Here is an 18,024-nt window from a genome sequence, read left to right as displayed (position 1 = left end):
TAGATGTTCCCTCGTGGACATAAAACAACTTCATATTATCAAGATTCAAATGAATAAAAGTTAAGAGAGGATACTTGACATAGCTCAAAATTTGCACAAAAAATGGACTAAAATTTGTTATTCATTCGGGCCCCTCTTTTTCCCCTTAAGCTCCTTCCCAGATGTTAACGGACCATAAAGACCGAGACGCAAGGAACCTTGTTGTAGTCGATCGTGAAAGTAGTTCTTGTACAAGTCCCAGAATTCATCTCTGCCAAATAAATTCAATGTGAGGCATGTGGAGTGCATAAAGTTGAAAGATTTTTGATTCAAAACACAGCACAAAGACGAGAAGAAACCAAAAAGCATATATCAAGCTTCTTCTCTGTGATTTTTGAACTATCACTGCGCACTCTGGCCAGCGAAATTGGAGAAAAGGGTGAGGGTTAAGATTCTTTGAAGACAATCATTAGTTCGGTATCAAATTATGGACTTGAGCATAATATATGTTTGCAAAAGAATCTCCTAGAAATAATGTATAAACCTTAAAGAAGGTTTGAAACTCCACCCTGTCATTTGAGATCCGAAGGTAGGGCTTTGATTTGTTCATTATTTAGGAAGGGGGAAATCAATAAAAACAGAACAGAAAAATCCTAGAGAAAGCAAATGTAATGTAGAGAGATGACTCATAGCCTAACCTGACTTGTGGAAGCGTAATCAGGGAATAGCCCTTAACATCTGGGTGCATGTCAAGCACAATCACCGACAGTCGTGAAAGCCCCAATGCCTCAATGTCAATTAGCTTCTTTATCCTGAAATCGATGAGTCGAAGTAAGAACCATATTATTCAATTTGCACAACTGAACTTGAAAACAGGAAAGATAAGGGACATGCCATTGCCATATGATAATGCAGGTCTGCACCCTTATGAACTAAAAATGAAGTAAAAGGGAAGCAAACCATGAGCATAGATAAAGCACACAATCAACCTAAACTTTTCGAATTTTCTGGAATAACGTTATATACGCTGCTAGAATCCAACAAACTTGCAAATTGCTAAAAAACACAGTACAGAAATCCAGTGCTAAGGATGAGTCTCAGTCGTTCCATTAGGAACAATACCAATTTTAGTTTTATCTTCCTAATGTTTACCCCATCCAGCAAATACATGATGCAGGATGGCAACAAAATCCTGAACTCAACTTTTGCTTGACTTCAGCTACCAACTTACCCGGCAGAATACAAAATTACAAATTGGTTTCTGGGGATCTAAGGGACTCAAATTATGATAGTATTGATCTTATTATACAAATATCAAGTCTAATTATAATCAGAAAATCAGTTATAATGCACATAGATCAAGGGAGAAGCAAGAATGTTGAGTTGAAAACAAATATGAGAATAAGTTACAGGAACAAAAGAAGAGGAAACGAAAGCCCAAGGCAAACCTGACTCCAGGGTGAGCATGGTGTAATTTCTAATCAATATTCATTCACATACAAACTAAATATAATGATGTCTGAAACCTTAAAGAATAATTACTCCTAGCTCTTCGTTTTCAAGCTCTATCATATCCCCATTGGCGGCTTGGTACTTTCTTTATCTTTACTGTTTCATAGCAAATAATATCAAAGCTGTAGTTTCTAGTTAAAATGAGCTTTATTGGGTGAAATTGTTTTTATATAGAAAAATATATTTTGCATAGCCCACAATAAAGAACCCCTCATGTTACTTCAAAGTAAAGAACACATTAACATTGCACCGTGTTCATTTGAGAAGATACCGTGATTAAATGTAGCATTGCTGCAAATTTTGGGTTGTGGTAAGCAATGAAAGATTACTGCATGTACAGGAAATTCTGATAAATACCTGTTTGGTGTACCACTAGCAATATTGACGCGGTTTTTTAACAAGGATACCTGCATAAAGCATAAAGGGGTTGAAAGAGAACGTACACATACATATGCAAAAACACAACTGATAGGCTAAGTAGAGAGATGAAATAGGACTAGTTACAGTACTAAAATAACAGTAAGAAATGTTATAAAAAATAAAATGGTAATGCAACATTTATTTACAAGTTTGATTCACAATGAACCTGGTGATAGTTTGGAGTGACCCTGAAGTGGATACAACTGGTTTCAATCCTAGTCATGATATGTTTTTTTCAAAAATTTGTAGACCATCCAACACAAGCATTTAAAATTGAAGGGCAATAGATTTCCCTGACTCCATGCCTAGTAACAATTCATGGTAGTGTATAAACTATTGCACGTGGGTGCGCTCAACATGCTGAACCATAACCAGACATGCGCTAATAATCCTAGCAAATAGTAGAGCATGGCGCAACATTGCAGAGTAATACGTAGTAGTAAATGCGCCATTAACTAGAGAATTTTAAAATTCTGAGTAACTACCTGTTCTTCAACCTTCATATGCTTAGAGAACAGCTTTGCTGCACGACATTCATTAGTCAACAACCGGAAGCCCCTATAGGAACAGAATAAATTTTCAGCGATACACATGTAACAAAAGGGGTTAAAGTCTCTGGTGCTACTGAGACATTTTACATGAAAATCAACACAAGGGGTTTGGCAAGATCAAATTTGCAAATGGTTCAAGTTATGGTACTATAAGGAAGGAAACTATTGTTATTCACCTAAGAAGTTCTACTGCTCTCAGCGCAGATGTACTAATAATAAGAACTGCTGGACTCCCTGGATCAATTTTTCCATCCACAAGATCCTTTCCACAAAGTTCTTGTTTCCATGATGAACCAAAAGCTTCCTTCACATGTTTCAACAAGCTGCTGACATCTTGATCCAAGCTTTCAGACAGATCCAGAACACACTTATCTGCAAAATTAAGCGAAAAAATTCGAGTTCATTCCTCAGGCGGGGCATTTCCAGAATTGTTCATGCGTACTTCAACGTAATCAATAAATTCCACAGATAGAAAATAATGCTGAATATAAATTCTAGTTTCACCGAATTCCGAAAGCTAGCTTTTTTCTCAAATTCCCCAACATTTTCTCACCAACCAAACAGACCGCATAATCAATAATATGCAAGAAAAAATATAAACAGACAAATTAACAAAACAAAAGGTACCATTGAAGGACTCCAACTCGAGAGAAGAAAGCTGAACGCCATTGACTGACTGAAACTTGTCCAGGAAGAAGCCGAGCTGCGCGGACGCCGATGCCAGTTGTACCTCAGCACCGTCTCTTAAACCGTTGTCGTTTTGGCTGCTTTGATTGCTCGCTTTCTCGTCAGTTGGGTTTCCATTGCCGCCGCCATTGCTGAGCCGTTGCTTCTTCTCCTTCTTCTTCTTGCTCTTGGTGTGGGAGTCGGCCTTCGTCTTCTTCGTCTTAGGGCCGAGCGACCTGCCCTTGCTCTTAGGGTTTCTGTGAGACAGCTTCGATGGCTTCTTTGCTTTCCCGCTCCCCATTTTTGCAGAGCTGCTTGTTGACACTTTCTGCTAAACCCTAAAAAGGTTCCAAGACTTAAACTTTCTTACCAGCTAGGAATTCGTTTGTTTTTAGCCATTATGCCCTCGCTTTATTTCGAAAATTCAAATTTTGCCCCATTCACTTTTACCCAATGAAAATAGTGAATTGAAACTTTGGTCCCTGATTTGTGGTTGTTTCTCTTTGGTACTCAAACAAGGACCACAGTGACGTTTATCTGCAAAATTCATTCGGCAAGAACGGTGATAAGTGGAATTTAATCAAATTAATTTTTGTTGAAATTAGGGTGGACTTGGGTATATATATTATTAACTATTGAAAATCATAGAGGAAATTATAGAAATGATCATTTAATTTTAACCTAATTAGAGTAATGGTCAGTCAACTAAAAATTCATGAATAATGATCCTTAATTCATCAAAACTATGATCATTTTTATTAACTTAGTTAAAACTTTTATCAAAATGAGTCACGTGCCACACACAATGAATTAAGAAGCAAATATGGAAAACCAAATAAGAAAAATTGTAGCCCTCAACTCCAAACCAATTGGAGAAACAGTCCCCCACCTTTAATGCAATTGAGTAATGGTCTCCCAATTTACCCTAATTGTAGCTAATGGTTTTTTCTACATGACTCATTTTAACGAAATTATGACAAACTGATGAAAAAGTTTATATTTTTCATCTTGATGAATTGATGGACTAATAGTCATGAATTTTTAATTGAGAGACATTTTCTTTAATTAAGTTAAAATTGAAGGAGCATTGTTACAATATTCCCAAATCATGGATAACAATTGAAAACCCCAAAACCACCGATGCACTGTTGAAACCACCGCCACCCTTGCCTTTCTTCCCTCTCTTCCTCCTCCTCTGTATCTTTTCGATTCCCAAAACCCCAAAACCTCTCCTTTCTCTCCTCCGCGCCGGCGCCGTCTCTGTCTCTGCTCAGCCCAAATCCATCGTTCCTCGTTACAAGCTTCGCTCACTCTCCCCCACCTGTCCACGTGGACGCGCCCCCGCATCGGAGCAAAAGCCATCCTTCCAGGTTCGCTGACTCCGGTGTTTTATACGGCGTACCAAACGAGACCCTAAATTTTTGCCAAACGTGCTCTCTCTCATCTTCCCACGTTTGTCCACTCGTTTTCACTTCAGACCCCCACTCACTCTTGGCGGGTTTGTTTTGCTGCCAAAGCCCTCAAAACCGAAAGGTATTTCATTGTCCCGTTTGAGTTTACTGAGAATTTAAGATACAGCTCTATTTTTTTTTCTCTTTCTGATTTTCTCGGGAAACAAACAGGGCGGTTGCTCTTCCTCGTAATTGGGGAAAATCGGTGGCGGAGTTGGCTTTTAATTTCAAAGAATGGTTTTTTGCTCTCACTGTAGAAAGCCGGTTTCTGGAATTAGCGATGGTGGTAGAATGTGAGTATCCCAATTTTTGTTTGTATAATTTTATTTATATTTTGAGTATTTTTTTTTACATAAAGAATTTATATTGGGGTGTTATGAATTGGATTGTGATGTTGCTTTGCTATTGTTTGTAGTTCGTGTCCCGGATGTGGAAAGGTTTTGGAGTACGAACAATACAGTGAGGAAACCACATTCGTTAAAAATGCAGCTGGCCAGGTATTTCCCAATTTCCTTTTAATATATATATATATATATATATATATATATATATTACACTTGGTAACAAATGCATACTAATGCTCGTTTCGGAGTGATTGTGGGACAGCCAGAATCACTTCTGCGATGTGCTTCTCCATAAAATTAGTTTATGAGTAAGCACATGGAATGTATTTCTACATAAAATCACTAAGATGTGATTTTTTGAGTGATTTTATGGAGAAGTATTGATTTTATATTCTGTTTAAAGCTTTTCTGCGTATGTGTTTGCAGAGCCAAGTGGCTGGAAGATTTGTACGGACCATTCAAAGTGATATCTCAGCTTCTCGCGAAAGGATCTTCGAGAATGGTATGGCTCGTTGAGCTTTTGTTTTTCAAGGTTTGGCTTTTTTATTGCTTCTTTTTTTTTACGCTTTCATGACCCCGTGTAATATTGGCATATGCTTCCTCAGAAATATAATTACTTCTATTAACGGAAGAGTGTCTTTTAAGAGGTCGCACTTGGTGTGATGGCAAGTGTCTTCGCCCATGAGCGGTAGGTCTCGGGTTCGAGACTTGGGAGCAGCCTCTCCATAAATGGGGGTAAGGCTAGCCGACATTCACCTCTCCCAGACCCTGCGTAAAGCGGGAGCCTTGTGCACTGGGTACGACCTTTTTATTAACGGAAGAGTTCCATTTTTCAAGTACTTTGTTTTTAAAAAGAATTTATTTTATTTCTTTGGTTTGGGTTCTAAGAAGTGCTAACCTCTGGGGAGTGGGATTGCAGGAGTAGAATTTTCTCTTGAGGTTTGATTTTAAGTTAGTGCACTTACAAATTAATGAACACGATAAGAAAATCTGGTCGGGGACTTGCAGTAGACATGGAACTGGAAAATCGAAATGTTGCAGGGATCATGTGTCAGCATTTCTGGTCAATCAACTAGAAGAAAGCATTTAGGTTGCACTATCAACTGGAGTGTGCTTTATTCAGTCATTTACAGACTCAACACCCCAATACACATATAGAAGGGGCATAACCGCTTGCATTTGTGTACAGACATGTAATATACTTAGTACTTGAGTCTCTTTGAGTCCATTGAATGAGTTTTGGGTGAAATCACCTGCCATTAATCAAGGCAGGTCATAAGCCAGCAGCCAGAGTAAAGACTAGAGCCAGAGTCTGTATTACCGCTTTGTGTTTTTCTTTAAACTCAGCACATTCTGTTGTTACAATTTATTCATGTCTTGATGTTAGCAGTTACTCAACTTGCACAAACTAGGATGTTTAATTACTACTTTCTTTTTGAAAATTTAATAAACTTTAACATGTCAATTTTATCATGCTCAAGAGTTAATGAAGATAATGAGATTTGTCTTATCTATTGTCTCATTGATTGTTTATGGATTTGCAGCCGAATATGAATTAAGATGTATGAGAAATGCTTTGGATATGGGAGACAATGAAGAAATTGTTGACATAGCTAAGCGTTTTTATAGAGTACGTCTTCATGTATTTGAGCTTCATTGTTTCTAGTTACAGAAATTGTGGAAATCTAAAAGACTAAACCTGTGATCTTCTTCTCCTTTTGAAGATTGCAGTAGAGAAAAATTTCACCAGGGGGCGTAAATCAGAGCAAGTACTGGCTTCATGTCTTTACATTGCATGCCGGTAAGAGAACCTGTTTGCTGTTTTATTTATTTATTTGTTTTATTCTATAAAGAAACAGTAAAGAAAGAGACAGAAAATAGATGAGGGGTGGCAAGCAGATCACCCCAAGCAGCCAAGAAAAAAAAAAAAAAAAAAAAAAAAAAAAAAAACAGTTAAGCTGTTTAATTAATTATTTCCAGCCATGTTTATCTTCTTATTCATATTCAATTTTACCCCATGATGATATGTGCTAATATTGAACTTGAATCTTGTCTCACAGGGAAAAGAGGAGGCCGTATCTTCTTATTGATTTTTCGAACTACTTGAAGATAAATGTGTGAGAGAGCCTTTCCTTTTTTTTCCTCACTTTTGACTTTCTTCTCCCTTGCTTTCAGTAATGACATTCTGATTTTGGATTTAACCATCAACATTTGCCCTTGGGTTTAATATTGCTTTCCTATAATGTGATTCGCAGTTATGTGCTAGGTGCTGTGTTTTTGCAACTTTGCAAAACTCTTAGGCTCAATGAGCACCCAATTGTCCAAAAACCTGTTGATCCTTCTTGGTTTATTCATAAATTTACAGAGAGTAAGTGTGAGAACTCTGCAATAACAAATAGCTTTCTTACTCTAGGATTCGGATTTAAATGCAATTTGTTCACAAAGTAATTGCATCACTTCTTTCCAACAAAAGGTCATTACTTTTAAGCAGTGTTGAAACTTTTTCGGCTGAGTGGTTATATGGATGAATATGTATTCAGTTAATACTACAAAAGTATCAAATCCAACAAAGTGTGTTCTCATTTGCTTTTCTGGTTTGATGGGACTCAAATGCAATGGGACATGGGGACACGGACATCAATTCATATTTATTACTGCTTTAGTTGTACATCCTCCATATTTAACATCTCTGTTTTGTGCTATGTTAACCTTTTGAGCAATTTATTAGGCCTAAACACTTAAAGTTTGCAGCTAGAAGTAGCTAGTTGGGGCTTAGATAATTTGGATTTCTATTTACAATTTTACTTTTTCCAAGCATCTTCAATTTGTTAATGTCTTATGTCACACTATTTTTTATTTATGTCTTTTGTTTTGGGTATAAGTCCTCTGTACCTTGTTCCTTCTGGTACACGTATTTAGGTTTGCTGGTATAACAGGGATACATAACAGTTACAAATATGCCTTGTAGGTTTACCAGGAGGAACGAATAAAAGGGTCATGCAAACTGCACTGCGGATTATCACTAGCATGAAACGGGATTGGATGCAGGTGTGCTAACCCTTTTCAGCATAATATTGATGCATTTTGGGTGTCAGATGTAGTGTTAATCTTCAAGTGAGGTTGAATGTCATATGAAAGATCTTCAATTCTTTTACAGACAGGCAGAAAACCCAGTGGGCTATGTGGTGCTGCGCTATATATATCTGGACATTCACATGGTCTCAATTATTCCAAGTCTGATATTGTAAGTCACACTCAGTTGCTACTCTACAGTGGTAAGAATATTTTGAATGAGTTGGTTTTTTCGTTATAGATCATCTATTATATGGGCACACCAGTTAGATTTTTTATTTTATTCCAGATTGCTAATACAAAAAATTTTCAGCAATGAAAGAGTACACATTGTTTTGTTTATATTGTGTCAAGTTATGAATTTCTTGTTTCTTAATCAGATTCAGTTCAGTCCTGTGCTCTAAATATGAAAACTCTTTTGTCCCATCAAATTTTTTCGTAAAAATGATTATGTAACAATTCAAACATTTGATGTTCATTCAGCCCTTACATTTCATATGATGTATCTTGTATATTTTATCAGACTAGGATTGTGCATGTTTGTGATGCAACATTGACCAAGCGGCTGGTTGAGTTTGAGAATACTGAATCCGGAAGCTTGACGGTATGTTACTTGCAGTAGGACAATTATTGTAATTTGTAACATCTGCATTTCAGCCATATAGCTTACATATATGAGGACAGTTTTAAATTTCCTTCATCATTTCCATTTAAATTTCCTCCATCATTCTTTACTTGCCTGTACATTGCCCATCACTCCATCTCCACATTTCTCTTGACTTAGAAACAATTGAATGGTAACATCAATTTGACATGCCAATACATTTCTATGTTATTGTAGTCACATGCGTGTACAATTCCTGGGTTTTGTATAAATTTTTAAATAAGTGCATGTGGTTCAGTATCTTAGTGGATATGGTGTTGGGCATATGATGGCCTTTTCCCAACCAACCCAGGTTAGGGCCTAGCACGCCCCTATTATATTAAAAGCCTTACAGCCCTGCGTGATGGAGACTACTGCATAGGGATCGATCTGGAACACGGTTTCTGCCTATGCGTCCTGGGTTCAAAACTTCCCCCTCCCCTAAATTATTGTAACAGTTCCAACTCCTGCCCCCTCCCCTTAATGATAATAATAGTTTTTTAAAAGTAAAATTAATGGACATTTTTTAGCTTAGGGTTCAGTGATTATATTATTTTGGTTGTCCTTTGGGCTTTAGTTGCAATTGCTTTTAGCATTTATCTATTTCTCTGTATTTGACATTTAAATAAGTTGCAGAAAAATTTAGACCTAAAAGGTATTCAGTATCTGATTTTTTTTTTGCATACATTTGTTTGGGATATGTAAGTACTGAACTCTTATACTCCCCACCTTGAAGCTATTTTTATTTTATTTTTTATTCTATTTTTTTTTCAGATTGAGGAATTCCTTGAAAAGGCCAGGGAGCTGGAAGAATTCAGCAAAGAACCAATTTTGGCATTAAAAGTGGGTAATGCAGATGATGTCCTTTGTGAGCATAAGGGTAGTGGAAAACCATTTGCATATGGACTTTGTAGAATTTGTTACGATGATGTGAGTCCAATTCACTTTTTTGTTTCCATAGGACGTACAATGTATGTTAAAGCTTTAATGGGTTGGTGTAGTTTATGCAAATTTCAGGTGGACTTGAGGGAGGGTCTAATCCTCCAGCTTTCCAGCGTGCCGAAGTAAAGAGATCGGAGGAGGCATCTGCTGAGCAAATTGCTACGGATTCTGGTGTTGAACCTTGCCAAAGCCCGGACAACAGTAAACAGTTGCCAAATGTAACCATTACATTTAGTTATTTTTCTGCTATGTGGTTAGTAATTGGTGGTAAAATAACAATAGTGGTGTTTCATATTTCTGTTATTTACACATAATATGTAAAACTCTTCGGGCATGATTTAAGAGTTGATAATGTCCTAATTTCTTTTTGAGGGTCCAGTGTTATTTGATGATATGGAATGGTCTTGATTTTTCCTTGTTTGGGTTATACTTTTTTGAGATGCATGTGGGATGGAACTGAAGGTTGAGTCTCTGTTATGCTTGTTTGCTTTGGAAAAGCATTATGAGGACCCACTACATTATGTTTGTTATAAGTGCTAATAGATGGAGAGGTATAGTAGGTCTTCTGGAGGGCTCAGACCTTCTCTCTAAGGCTAGTTTTCCATATTGAAATAGATCTCCAGAACTTTTGATTCTCCTCAATTCTTTATAATAACTCTTCCACCTTGTACACCTTAATTACTATCCTTGTCAGTCATATAACAAAGTTGCTCTGATGTTTATTTTTCCTCATTTCATCTTGATAGTTTGAGAAAGAACTGAACAAATCAAAAACAGAAAGCAAAGACGAAAGAAAGCAGTTTACAGAGCCCGAAAGTACCACTGTTGATGCGGATGCTGAAGATTGTGATAAGCCTGACAACCTCTCGGATATCGAGGACGCAGAGGTTTGTAATTATTAACCTAGACAGGTTTTATTTTTTATTTCTGTTCTCTGTAAAAGTACTTTTGCTTGTAACATAACTTTTAAGTTCCATTTACCAAATACATGATTGGGGCTGCTCCAGAGATATGAAAGTTGATTATTAATGATTCTATAATCTAAAACTAACAGCAACACTGTATGAGCTGAAAGTTTCTGTTTGTTGACTCCGTTTCATTAACAGTTATTCCTATGTCAGATTGTAATAACTGTATTGGTTATGCACATGTGACTTTATATTTTTCTATTATATGTGATGCGTTATCTTTTCAGCTATTACTTGATCCTGTATAATGGTTTAACATAGTTGGTTTGCCTTTTTGTTACAGTTTATTTTGTTTGCACTTTCAAAATACAACTGATTAGCGGTCGTAATGGTTAAATGAACAAATAGCCTTTTCTCAACGTCTTTTATTTGGGTTTATTCCCATTGTTTTAAATTTGCATGTCCCACCTTGAGTTTAACATCAGAGAGTGTGCTTACACATGTAATTGAGATATCATAAATGATTGGTTTCCATTGATTGGTTACAAATGTATCTACCGTGATGACCACCTTGTGATGATAGTAATTCATAATTCTGTACTTGTATTTTTTTTTTTTTTTTGCCTGAACTATTTATTTGTTTTTATGCACGTGATTCATTTTTTTGCATCGATTTTGGTTCATTGTGTTTGTACTTTTAGATTATTACTTACTAATTTGAGATATTGCACAGGTTGATAGCTACCTTCTAAATGAAGAGGGGAAACGTTATAAACAGATGATTTGGGAAGAAATGAACCGGGAGTACATTGAGGTACCTTTATTGATGGTGTTTAGTTACCATTTTGTGATTCTTCGACAGATTGTAGTTATGCATCCCAAATATAATGACAAAAGATGTATATCTAATATATCTCTACAGAATTGAAAGGGCTGATCTCTAGTCCTGGAATTGACATTATTTTATACTGGATTATTTAGGGTACTTTACTTGATTACTTGCTAGAGTAAAGGGGCAGTAGCTCTCAAACCTTGACCTTTTAAAGTGGAAAACGAGCATCCATAGTAATGGGGTCCCCGTTTCTGAGAACGTGGAAGTATATTCATGTTTCAGTAGTGAATAAACAATAACCACTTCGATATGAAGAGAGTTTCTATTTGAACCCATTGTTTATCAATGTCCCTTTACAATTAAAAAATAAAATCACAAACCCAGTTCCAGCAGAGCCGTCAGAACTCTCCATTCCTATCAGACTCTGTCCGTGTCTCCCCAAAACCTGCAAAGTTCAGATCCGGCAAGAGGCCATTGACCCCATTCTGACTGAGAGGTCCTTGACCATAGTGGAGCTGGGTTTGTGATTTTAGTTTTTAAAATTTTATAGGTGATAATGGGGAAAAAGGAACTGCTGGGTTGGAAAAGTCAAATGCTTGGTTAAAATAGAAGCCATAATATTATTGGTGTATGAGAGAATCAGCCTTTCTTTTTGTACGAAATGAAGAAATTTGTAATTCAACTTTGGCTAGTGAGTTCTTTGTTGGTCTAATTGTGAGGGAGAACGTGATAACCATTACCAAGTATGTATTTTCAAAGGAAACAGCAGAGAGGTTGGTTAAGAAGACCAAACCAAAACAGAAAAATATATACGGCTTAGAACGCTAGAACCTATAAAACACTGAGTACAAACAATTACCTTAGAGCCATCAGAGAACAGCCTTTCCAGTCTAGCCTCATTACTGGGAGAAGTCGGGGTTGGCAAGGTATATAGCCATCCCAAATCATTCTAAAGCCTAGCCGTGTCACGCATGGCATGATATATCTGCATCTATGTTGGTTTTATGCTGTCATCTTCCATACTTGTCATATATTTCACTAACCCAGTAAAGTTTTGCAGGAGCAAGCAGAAAAGGAGAGACAAAACAAGGCTGCTGGTATGGATCCTGACATTCCAGAAGATGCAAAGAACCTTGGGCAGGCTACAGCGGCAGCTATGGCAAAGAAAAGAAAGGTTTTTTCTCCCATCTTTTTGATAAGTGGAACCTATTATGCTATATCGTTTCTCTTTAATATGATAAACAGATTTTATTTTATTCATAGGCGCAATTGTTTCGTCTTCATAAGTTTTCACACGATTTGCAACCTCCTTATTTCTGAAATTTTAATTTTCAGGAAAGGCAACTAGCTCGAGAAGCCGAAGCAAGGAGTTCTACTCCAGCTAAAAATGCTGCAGAAGCTACCCACCAGATGTTGACTAAGAAGGTATTTATAGCTTCCTATATGGAAAAAAAGAAAAAAGAAAAAAAAAAGATGTTACAACGGAGAGGCTTTAGTAGTTAGCTTAATTCAGTAGCTCATTCCTGGCCACTATCTCTTTTTACGGTAAGGATTTAGGACACTCAAAAGTGGGAGTGTTTAGGCATGACCTTTGGATGTCTTAATCTTAAACCTTACGATCTTGAATTGGTATTTATTTTAGCTCCTTAATTTAATTTCTTGCTCAAGCTTTTCATGATCATTCATCTTTATTAGTTGATCAATTTTAAGTTTGGAGCAATTTCCCATTAGGGTGTAGTGATAATTTATTATTTATTTACAAATTAGTGCAAATCCCAAACATCCCAAGTCGAATCATAAACCGGACTAGGTTAGGGCCCCTCAGCAGTTTCATATAAGTTGTCCATTTTCTGGTATTTATGACTTTTGAGTTCACATGCGATAAGTCTTAGATAGAAGTTGCATAAAGAAAATGACATTAGGTCTGCAGGCTTGGGGTGAGTTAGTCTGTAAGTTTGTTGTAGGGTAGGGCCTACTGAAAGTCTGTAAGGTGTACATTCCTGAAATTTTCTTGATTGACCAAATGCTGAAGTAAACTGGTGATTGATAATATGCTGTATGTGTGGAGCACTTTGTTCATTAATCTTTTACATTGATTTGTAGACCATATTGTCTAGTTCTTTCAGATTTTGATGGACTTCAACATGGTTTCCTTGCAGAGACTCAGCTCAAAAATAAATTTTGAAGCCATCGAGCATATATTCCAAACAGATGTACGTGCCTCTCTTATTGGGTTCTAGTTTTTAAATGCTGAATCTCTATTCTCTTTTATTGCTTGCATGCGGCATGCCTATGGCGAGTTTCATACCTGTTTTTTAGCTAATTTTATTTTTGGAATCTACTTTGAATCTTCTGTATAATCATCGTGCAATATTTATTAGCTAGCTGCTAATATGTCTCTGTTTTGTTGATAGCGTAGGCGTTGTATGTACTTTCATGGTTTGGCGTTGAATGCGTGTTGAATTCATCTGCTGATGATGTATATATGGTTTTTGCTTGTTCTAACAGGAAGCTCCAGATGGCTCCAAGAAGAAAAAACTTGAATCTCATCTTGACACTGACAAAGCGGACGACAATGTTGATGAGTTGGGTCCAGAAAATGAATATGAGGACGAGGAGGGAATCGAAGGAGCATTTGGCTACAATCTTGATGATGAAAATGTTGATGAACAACCATACGACGATGAAGATTATGGTTATGATGGCTACTGATGGTGCTTTCTGTCAGCGTCTTATTGAAGCCCATTGGAAGCTAGATTCAAGTGTTTCCATCTATCAAAATCGATATGGTTTGCTCGGTCACACTCCGAACACATTTCTGCAGCCTTCCCCTAAGATTTGTTTTCTTACTGAAAGTTGGATACTGGACACTTCTAGTTTATTTTTTGTAATGTAAGACTGAAAATACATTTTCTTTTTACAAAATTTAGTGTTGTATACGAAGTGTAGGCTGTTTTTCGTTTTTTTTTTTTTTTTTTTTTTTGTCATAACTGAGACAATCTATTTTTTTAACGGGTTGACACGACACGATATGTTAAGCTATCGGGTGAGTATCAGATTTTCAAGTATCAACTTGGTAGGTTCTCAGCATAGACGCAACGCAAGGGATTACGTACATAGCACGTAAAGTTAATTTATGTAGAAGCAGACCATGAATCTGAGGTTAAAAAAAATAGCAGTTTACAGGAGAGATTTTTATTTTTTTCTTTTAAAATTCTTGTTTTGTTTTCTATTAATTCTATGATTATTTATTTCTCACATTGGGAAGACATACAAGCGATGTATATGATTATTTATTTCTCACACTGCGAGGAAGATACAAGCGATATATAGAGGGAGGAATTAAACAGCTATGCTACAAGGCTTCTGACCTGAGGACTCGTTTGGATTTGATTTTAAAATAACTAAAACCCCTTTTAGAAAAGAAAAAAATGTTTTTGGGTATCAAAAACACTTGAAGTGTTTTTTTAGGATTTACTTGCATTTTTACAAAAAAATGATTTTAAATACATTTTTACCAAAAACACTGTTAATAATTTAAAAAATATTTTCAAACGAACCCTAAGTCGCCTTTATTGTCATAGGAAAATCAATTTATTTATTAGCTTGTCATTCATACAGGCCAAGTTTCCTTGTCAAATAATCTATATATATATATATACCTTGGAACTTCTTCCTATTAATCCATATAGATATAATAGTCCCAACTTTGCTCCAAACAGCAGAAAGGAAGTAATCAAATGGGTGATGGGGATGAAGTGGTTCTTGTGGGATTCTGGACAAGTCCTTATGTCATGAGAGTGAAAATTGCTTTGGCGGAGAAGGGAGTCCATTACCTCTATTTGGAAGAAGAACATCTTCTCCAACATAACAAGAGCCCTTTGCTTCTCAAAGTCAACCCAGTGCATCAGAAAGTTCCTGTCCTCATTCATAACAATAAGCCCGTATGTGAATCCCTCATCATTCTTCAATACATTGCTGACGTTTGGAGTGATCACAAACCTCCTCTACTTTCAGAGGATCCTTATCGGCGATCTAAAGAAAGATTTTGGGTCGACTTTTTCAACAACAAGGTAACTCATCCTCGAGTGAAAATTGTACCTATTTCTTCAATCTTTAATTCCAAGAATATCCCTTAACAGTTGAATAGTTAAGTACCGATGTTGTCTCAAACTTAATCAGTTCCAGCTGGTGGGAGGGTTTTATCACAAAAGGCCTTGGGCGTCGGTAGGGTAAAATCATTCATTATATATTTGTGCAGATAGCAGACTGTGGGAGAAGGATGTGGGCTTGCAAGGGAGCTGACCAGGAAGCAGCAAAGAACGAGTTTGTAGAAGTCTTAAAGCTGTTAGAAGGCCAGCTTGGGGAGAAGCCTTACTTCGAAGGTGATCGTTTCGGCCTCCTGGATGTCGCTCTGGTACTATTTGCCTGCAGGTTTTACACATATGAGATGTTTTGCAATTTTAGCGTGGAGAAAGAGTGCCCAAAGATAGTGCAATGGGTGAAAAGGTGCAGCCTGAGGAAGAGTGTTTCCAAGACCCTTCCTGACAAATATAAAGTCTATGACTTTGTCTTGGAAGTCAAGAAAATGCTTGGAATAAATTAGGTGCTAAGGACTCGTTTGGTGGAAATGACTGGATTGGAATGGATAATCCTTTAAATTCCATTATTTTGAAGGTTATGTAGAATGATTTTTCGTTTTGAGGGGATTAGAAGAGGATTAGAAATGAAGAAAACTTCTCCCTTTTAATCCTCCCATTTTGGTGACAATTAAATGGATAACTTTTGTTCTTGAGTAATCCTTCGTCTATCTCTATGTTGGTCACAATTTATTCATTTCTTTTTTCAACATACTTCTAAAATAGCATCACATCCATTGCAATTCAATCATGTATACCAAATGAGGCCGAAAGCTTGACAGTTTAACAGTTGCATGGAGTGGACATGAATCAAGTAATGCCCTTGTTTATAAAATAAAAGAGAGTGAGTGAAGAGGGAGAGGGAGGGAGTACACAACTGGTTTGGGATAACGCCTTTAAAAATAACTATTCATGTTAATTAGCTGTAAAATAGAATGGTTGAGCATTTTATGAACTCTAGTTGTAAAAGTGATGTGTGTAGAATATAATTGTTGTTGTTGTGCTATGAAGTCTAATTATAAAAGTGATGTTTGTAAAAGGATAAACAGCATTATTTAACTAATTAATGTGGGTAATAAAAACATTAAAATTATTCATTAAAGACCCAACTCCATTTTTTATGAAATCAATTTTTCACAACATTACAGAAGTGTTTTTAAAAAGATTAAAAAAAATTTAGAATAAATATTTTTGGATTCTAAAAGCACTTCTTGCAGGAAGCACTTCAAGTGTTTTACTAGGATTCACGTGCATTTTAACTAAGCATTGATTTTACATACATTTTCACTAAAAGTACTTTCAATCATTTTAAAAGTACTTCCAAACGAGCCATATCGCAACCTACAACCTACAACCTACAACCGATTACTTTTAAAATAAGTAGGATATTTACTGGGTTAATTACTGTGACATCCCACATTGCTCAGGGGAGTGGATCCTGTAAGCCTTATATGTATATTATCATCTCTTTACCTAGCACGAGGTCTTTTGGGAGCTCACTGGCTTTGGGTTCCATCGAAACTCCGAAGTTAAGCGAGTTCGCGCGAGAGCAATCCCATGATGGGTGATCCACTAGGAAGTTCTGCTCGCGTGAGTTCCCATAAATAAAACCGTGAGAGCGTGGTCGGGGCCCAAAGCGGACAATATCGTGCTACAGTGGAGTCGAGCCCAGGAAGTGGTGGGGGCCCGGGTCGGGATGTGATAATTTGGTATCAGAGCCCATCCCTGGCCAGAAGTGTGCTGACGAGGACGTCGGGCCCCTAAGGGGGGTGGATTGTGACATTCTACATTACCCAGGGGAGTGGATCCTGTAAGTCTTATATGTATATTCTCATCTCTACCTAGCACGAGGCCTTTTGGGTGTTCACTGGCTTCGAATTCCATCGGAACTCCGAAGTTAAGCAAGTTCGCGTGAGAGCAATCCTAAGATGGAACCTGAAGTTAAGCGAGTTCACGCGAGAGCAATCCCAGGATGGGTGACCCACTGAGAAGTTCTGCTCGCGTCAGTTCCCAGAAACAAAACCGTGAGGGCGTGGTCGGGGCCCAAAGCGGACGATATCGTGCTACGGTGAAGTTGAGCCTGAGATGTGGTAGGAGCCCGGGCCGGCATGTGACAATTACACTAACATCCCCTGAGGTTTATCGAGTTTTCACAAAACCCCTTCACATTTGAGACATTACACTAACACCCCTTCATGTTTTATTTCACCTTCACATGATCCCTTCAGTCAAAATTCTTCTAATAAATTGATAAGTTTACCCTTATAACTAATTACTTAATTAACGATAAAGAAATCCTTACAATTATATATAGAAAATGAAAATATTAAAAAATAATTTAAACATTAAAAATTGTCACTAAAAATATGTAATGCCTGATAACGGGGTGAAGATCAAACAGATTACTATTGTTGAAGTTCTTCATCACAAAGTGGTGGCTGTGACCCAATTATCTTGCACAAAATACTGAATTCTCTTTGAACCCTAAATTTTTGCACAGTTTAGTTTCTAAACGTTTTACATCTACGTTTAGTTCTACCTTATGTTATACCCACTGCACACTTT

General features: G+C 36.9%; 3 protein-coding genes across 5 annotated transcripts; 2 read left to right on the top strand and 1 right to left on the bottom strand.

Annotated features, from left to right (window-relative positions):
• Positions 1 to 14: 14 nt before the first annotated feature.
• On the bottom strand, positions 15 to 3,478 carry LOC126620154 (uncharacterized). The gene is made up of 6 exons (XM_050288642.1): positions 3,090 to 3,478; positions 2,639 to 2,834; positions 2,397 to 2,469; positions 1,849 to 1,898; positions 678 to 791; positions 15 to 250 (listed from the first exon to the last, which is right to left on the bottom strand). The coding sequence occupies exons 1-6, from the start codon at positions 3,427 to 3,429 to the stop codon at positions 118 to 120; spliced, it is 906 nt and encodes a 301-aa protein (XP_050144599.1). The 5' UTR covers positions 3,430 to 3,478; the 3' UTR covers positions 15 to 117.
• Positions 3,479 to 4,259: 781 nt separating this feature from the next.
• Positions 4,260 to 14,263, top strand: LOC126619721 (transcription factor IIIB 60 kDa subunit). Of its 2 annotated transcripts, XM_050288136.1 has the most exons (19): positions 4,260 to 4,661; positions 4,751 to 4,872; positions 4,995 to 5,076; positions 5,350 to 5,425; positions 6,468 to 6,553; positions 6,648 to 6,724; positions 6,984 to 7,040; positions 7,179 to 7,291; positions 7,892 to 7,971; positions 8,081 to 8,167; positions 8,519 to 8,599; positions 9,413 to 9,568; positions 9,640 to 9,798; positions 10,327 to 10,467; positions 11,222 to 11,302; positions 12,381 to 12,494; positions 12,656 to 12,745; positions 13,480 to 13,533; positions 13,829 to 14,263. In XM_050288136.1, the coding sequence occupies exons 2-19, from the start codon at positions 4,814 to 4,816 to the stop codon at positions 14,030 to 14,032; spliced, it is 1,797 nt and encodes a 598-aa protein (XP_050144093.1). In that variant the 5' UTR covers positions 4,260 to 4,661; positions 4,751 to 4,813; the 3' UTR covers positions 14,033 to 14,263. The 2 variants fall into 2 exon arrangements, with proteins under 2 accessions (XP_050144093.1, XP_050144094.1); XM_050288137.1 differs by lacking the exons at positions 4,260 to 4,661; positions 4,751 to 4,872; positions 4,995 to 5,076 and having other exon boundaries at positions 5,350 to 5,455.
• Positions 14,264 to 14,936: 673 nt separating this feature from the next.
• Positions 14,937 to 16,119, top strand: LOC126619994 (probable glutathione S-transferase parC). Of its 2 annotated transcripts, XM_050288453.1 has the most exons (3): positions 14,937 to 15,393; positions 15,582 to 15,812; positions 15,846 to 16,119. In XM_050288453.1, exons 1-3 carry the CDS (start codon positions 15,061 to 15,063, stop codon positions 15,924 to 15,926), a joined length of 645 nt encoding a protein of 214 aa, XP_050144410.1. In that variant the 5' UTR covers positions 14,937 to 15,060; the 3' UTR covers positions 15,927 to 16,119. The 2 variants fall into 2 exon arrangements, with proteins under 2 accessions (XP_050144410.1, XP_050144409.1); XM_050288452.1 differs by having other exon boundaries at positions 15,582 to 16,119.
• Positions 16,120 to 18,024: the final 1,905 nt, after the last annotated feature.

Source organism: Malus sylvestris, chromosome 4, assembly GCF_916048215.2.
Source record: "Malus sylvestris chromosome 4, drMalSylv7.2, whole genome shotgun sequence".
NCBI lineage: Eukaryota > Viridiplantae > Streptophyta > Magnoliopsida > Rosales > Rosaceae > Malus > Malus sylvestris.
The sequence above is the reverse complement of the archived record's forward strand: the minus strand, read 5'-3'. Positions and strand labels throughout refer to the sequence as shown.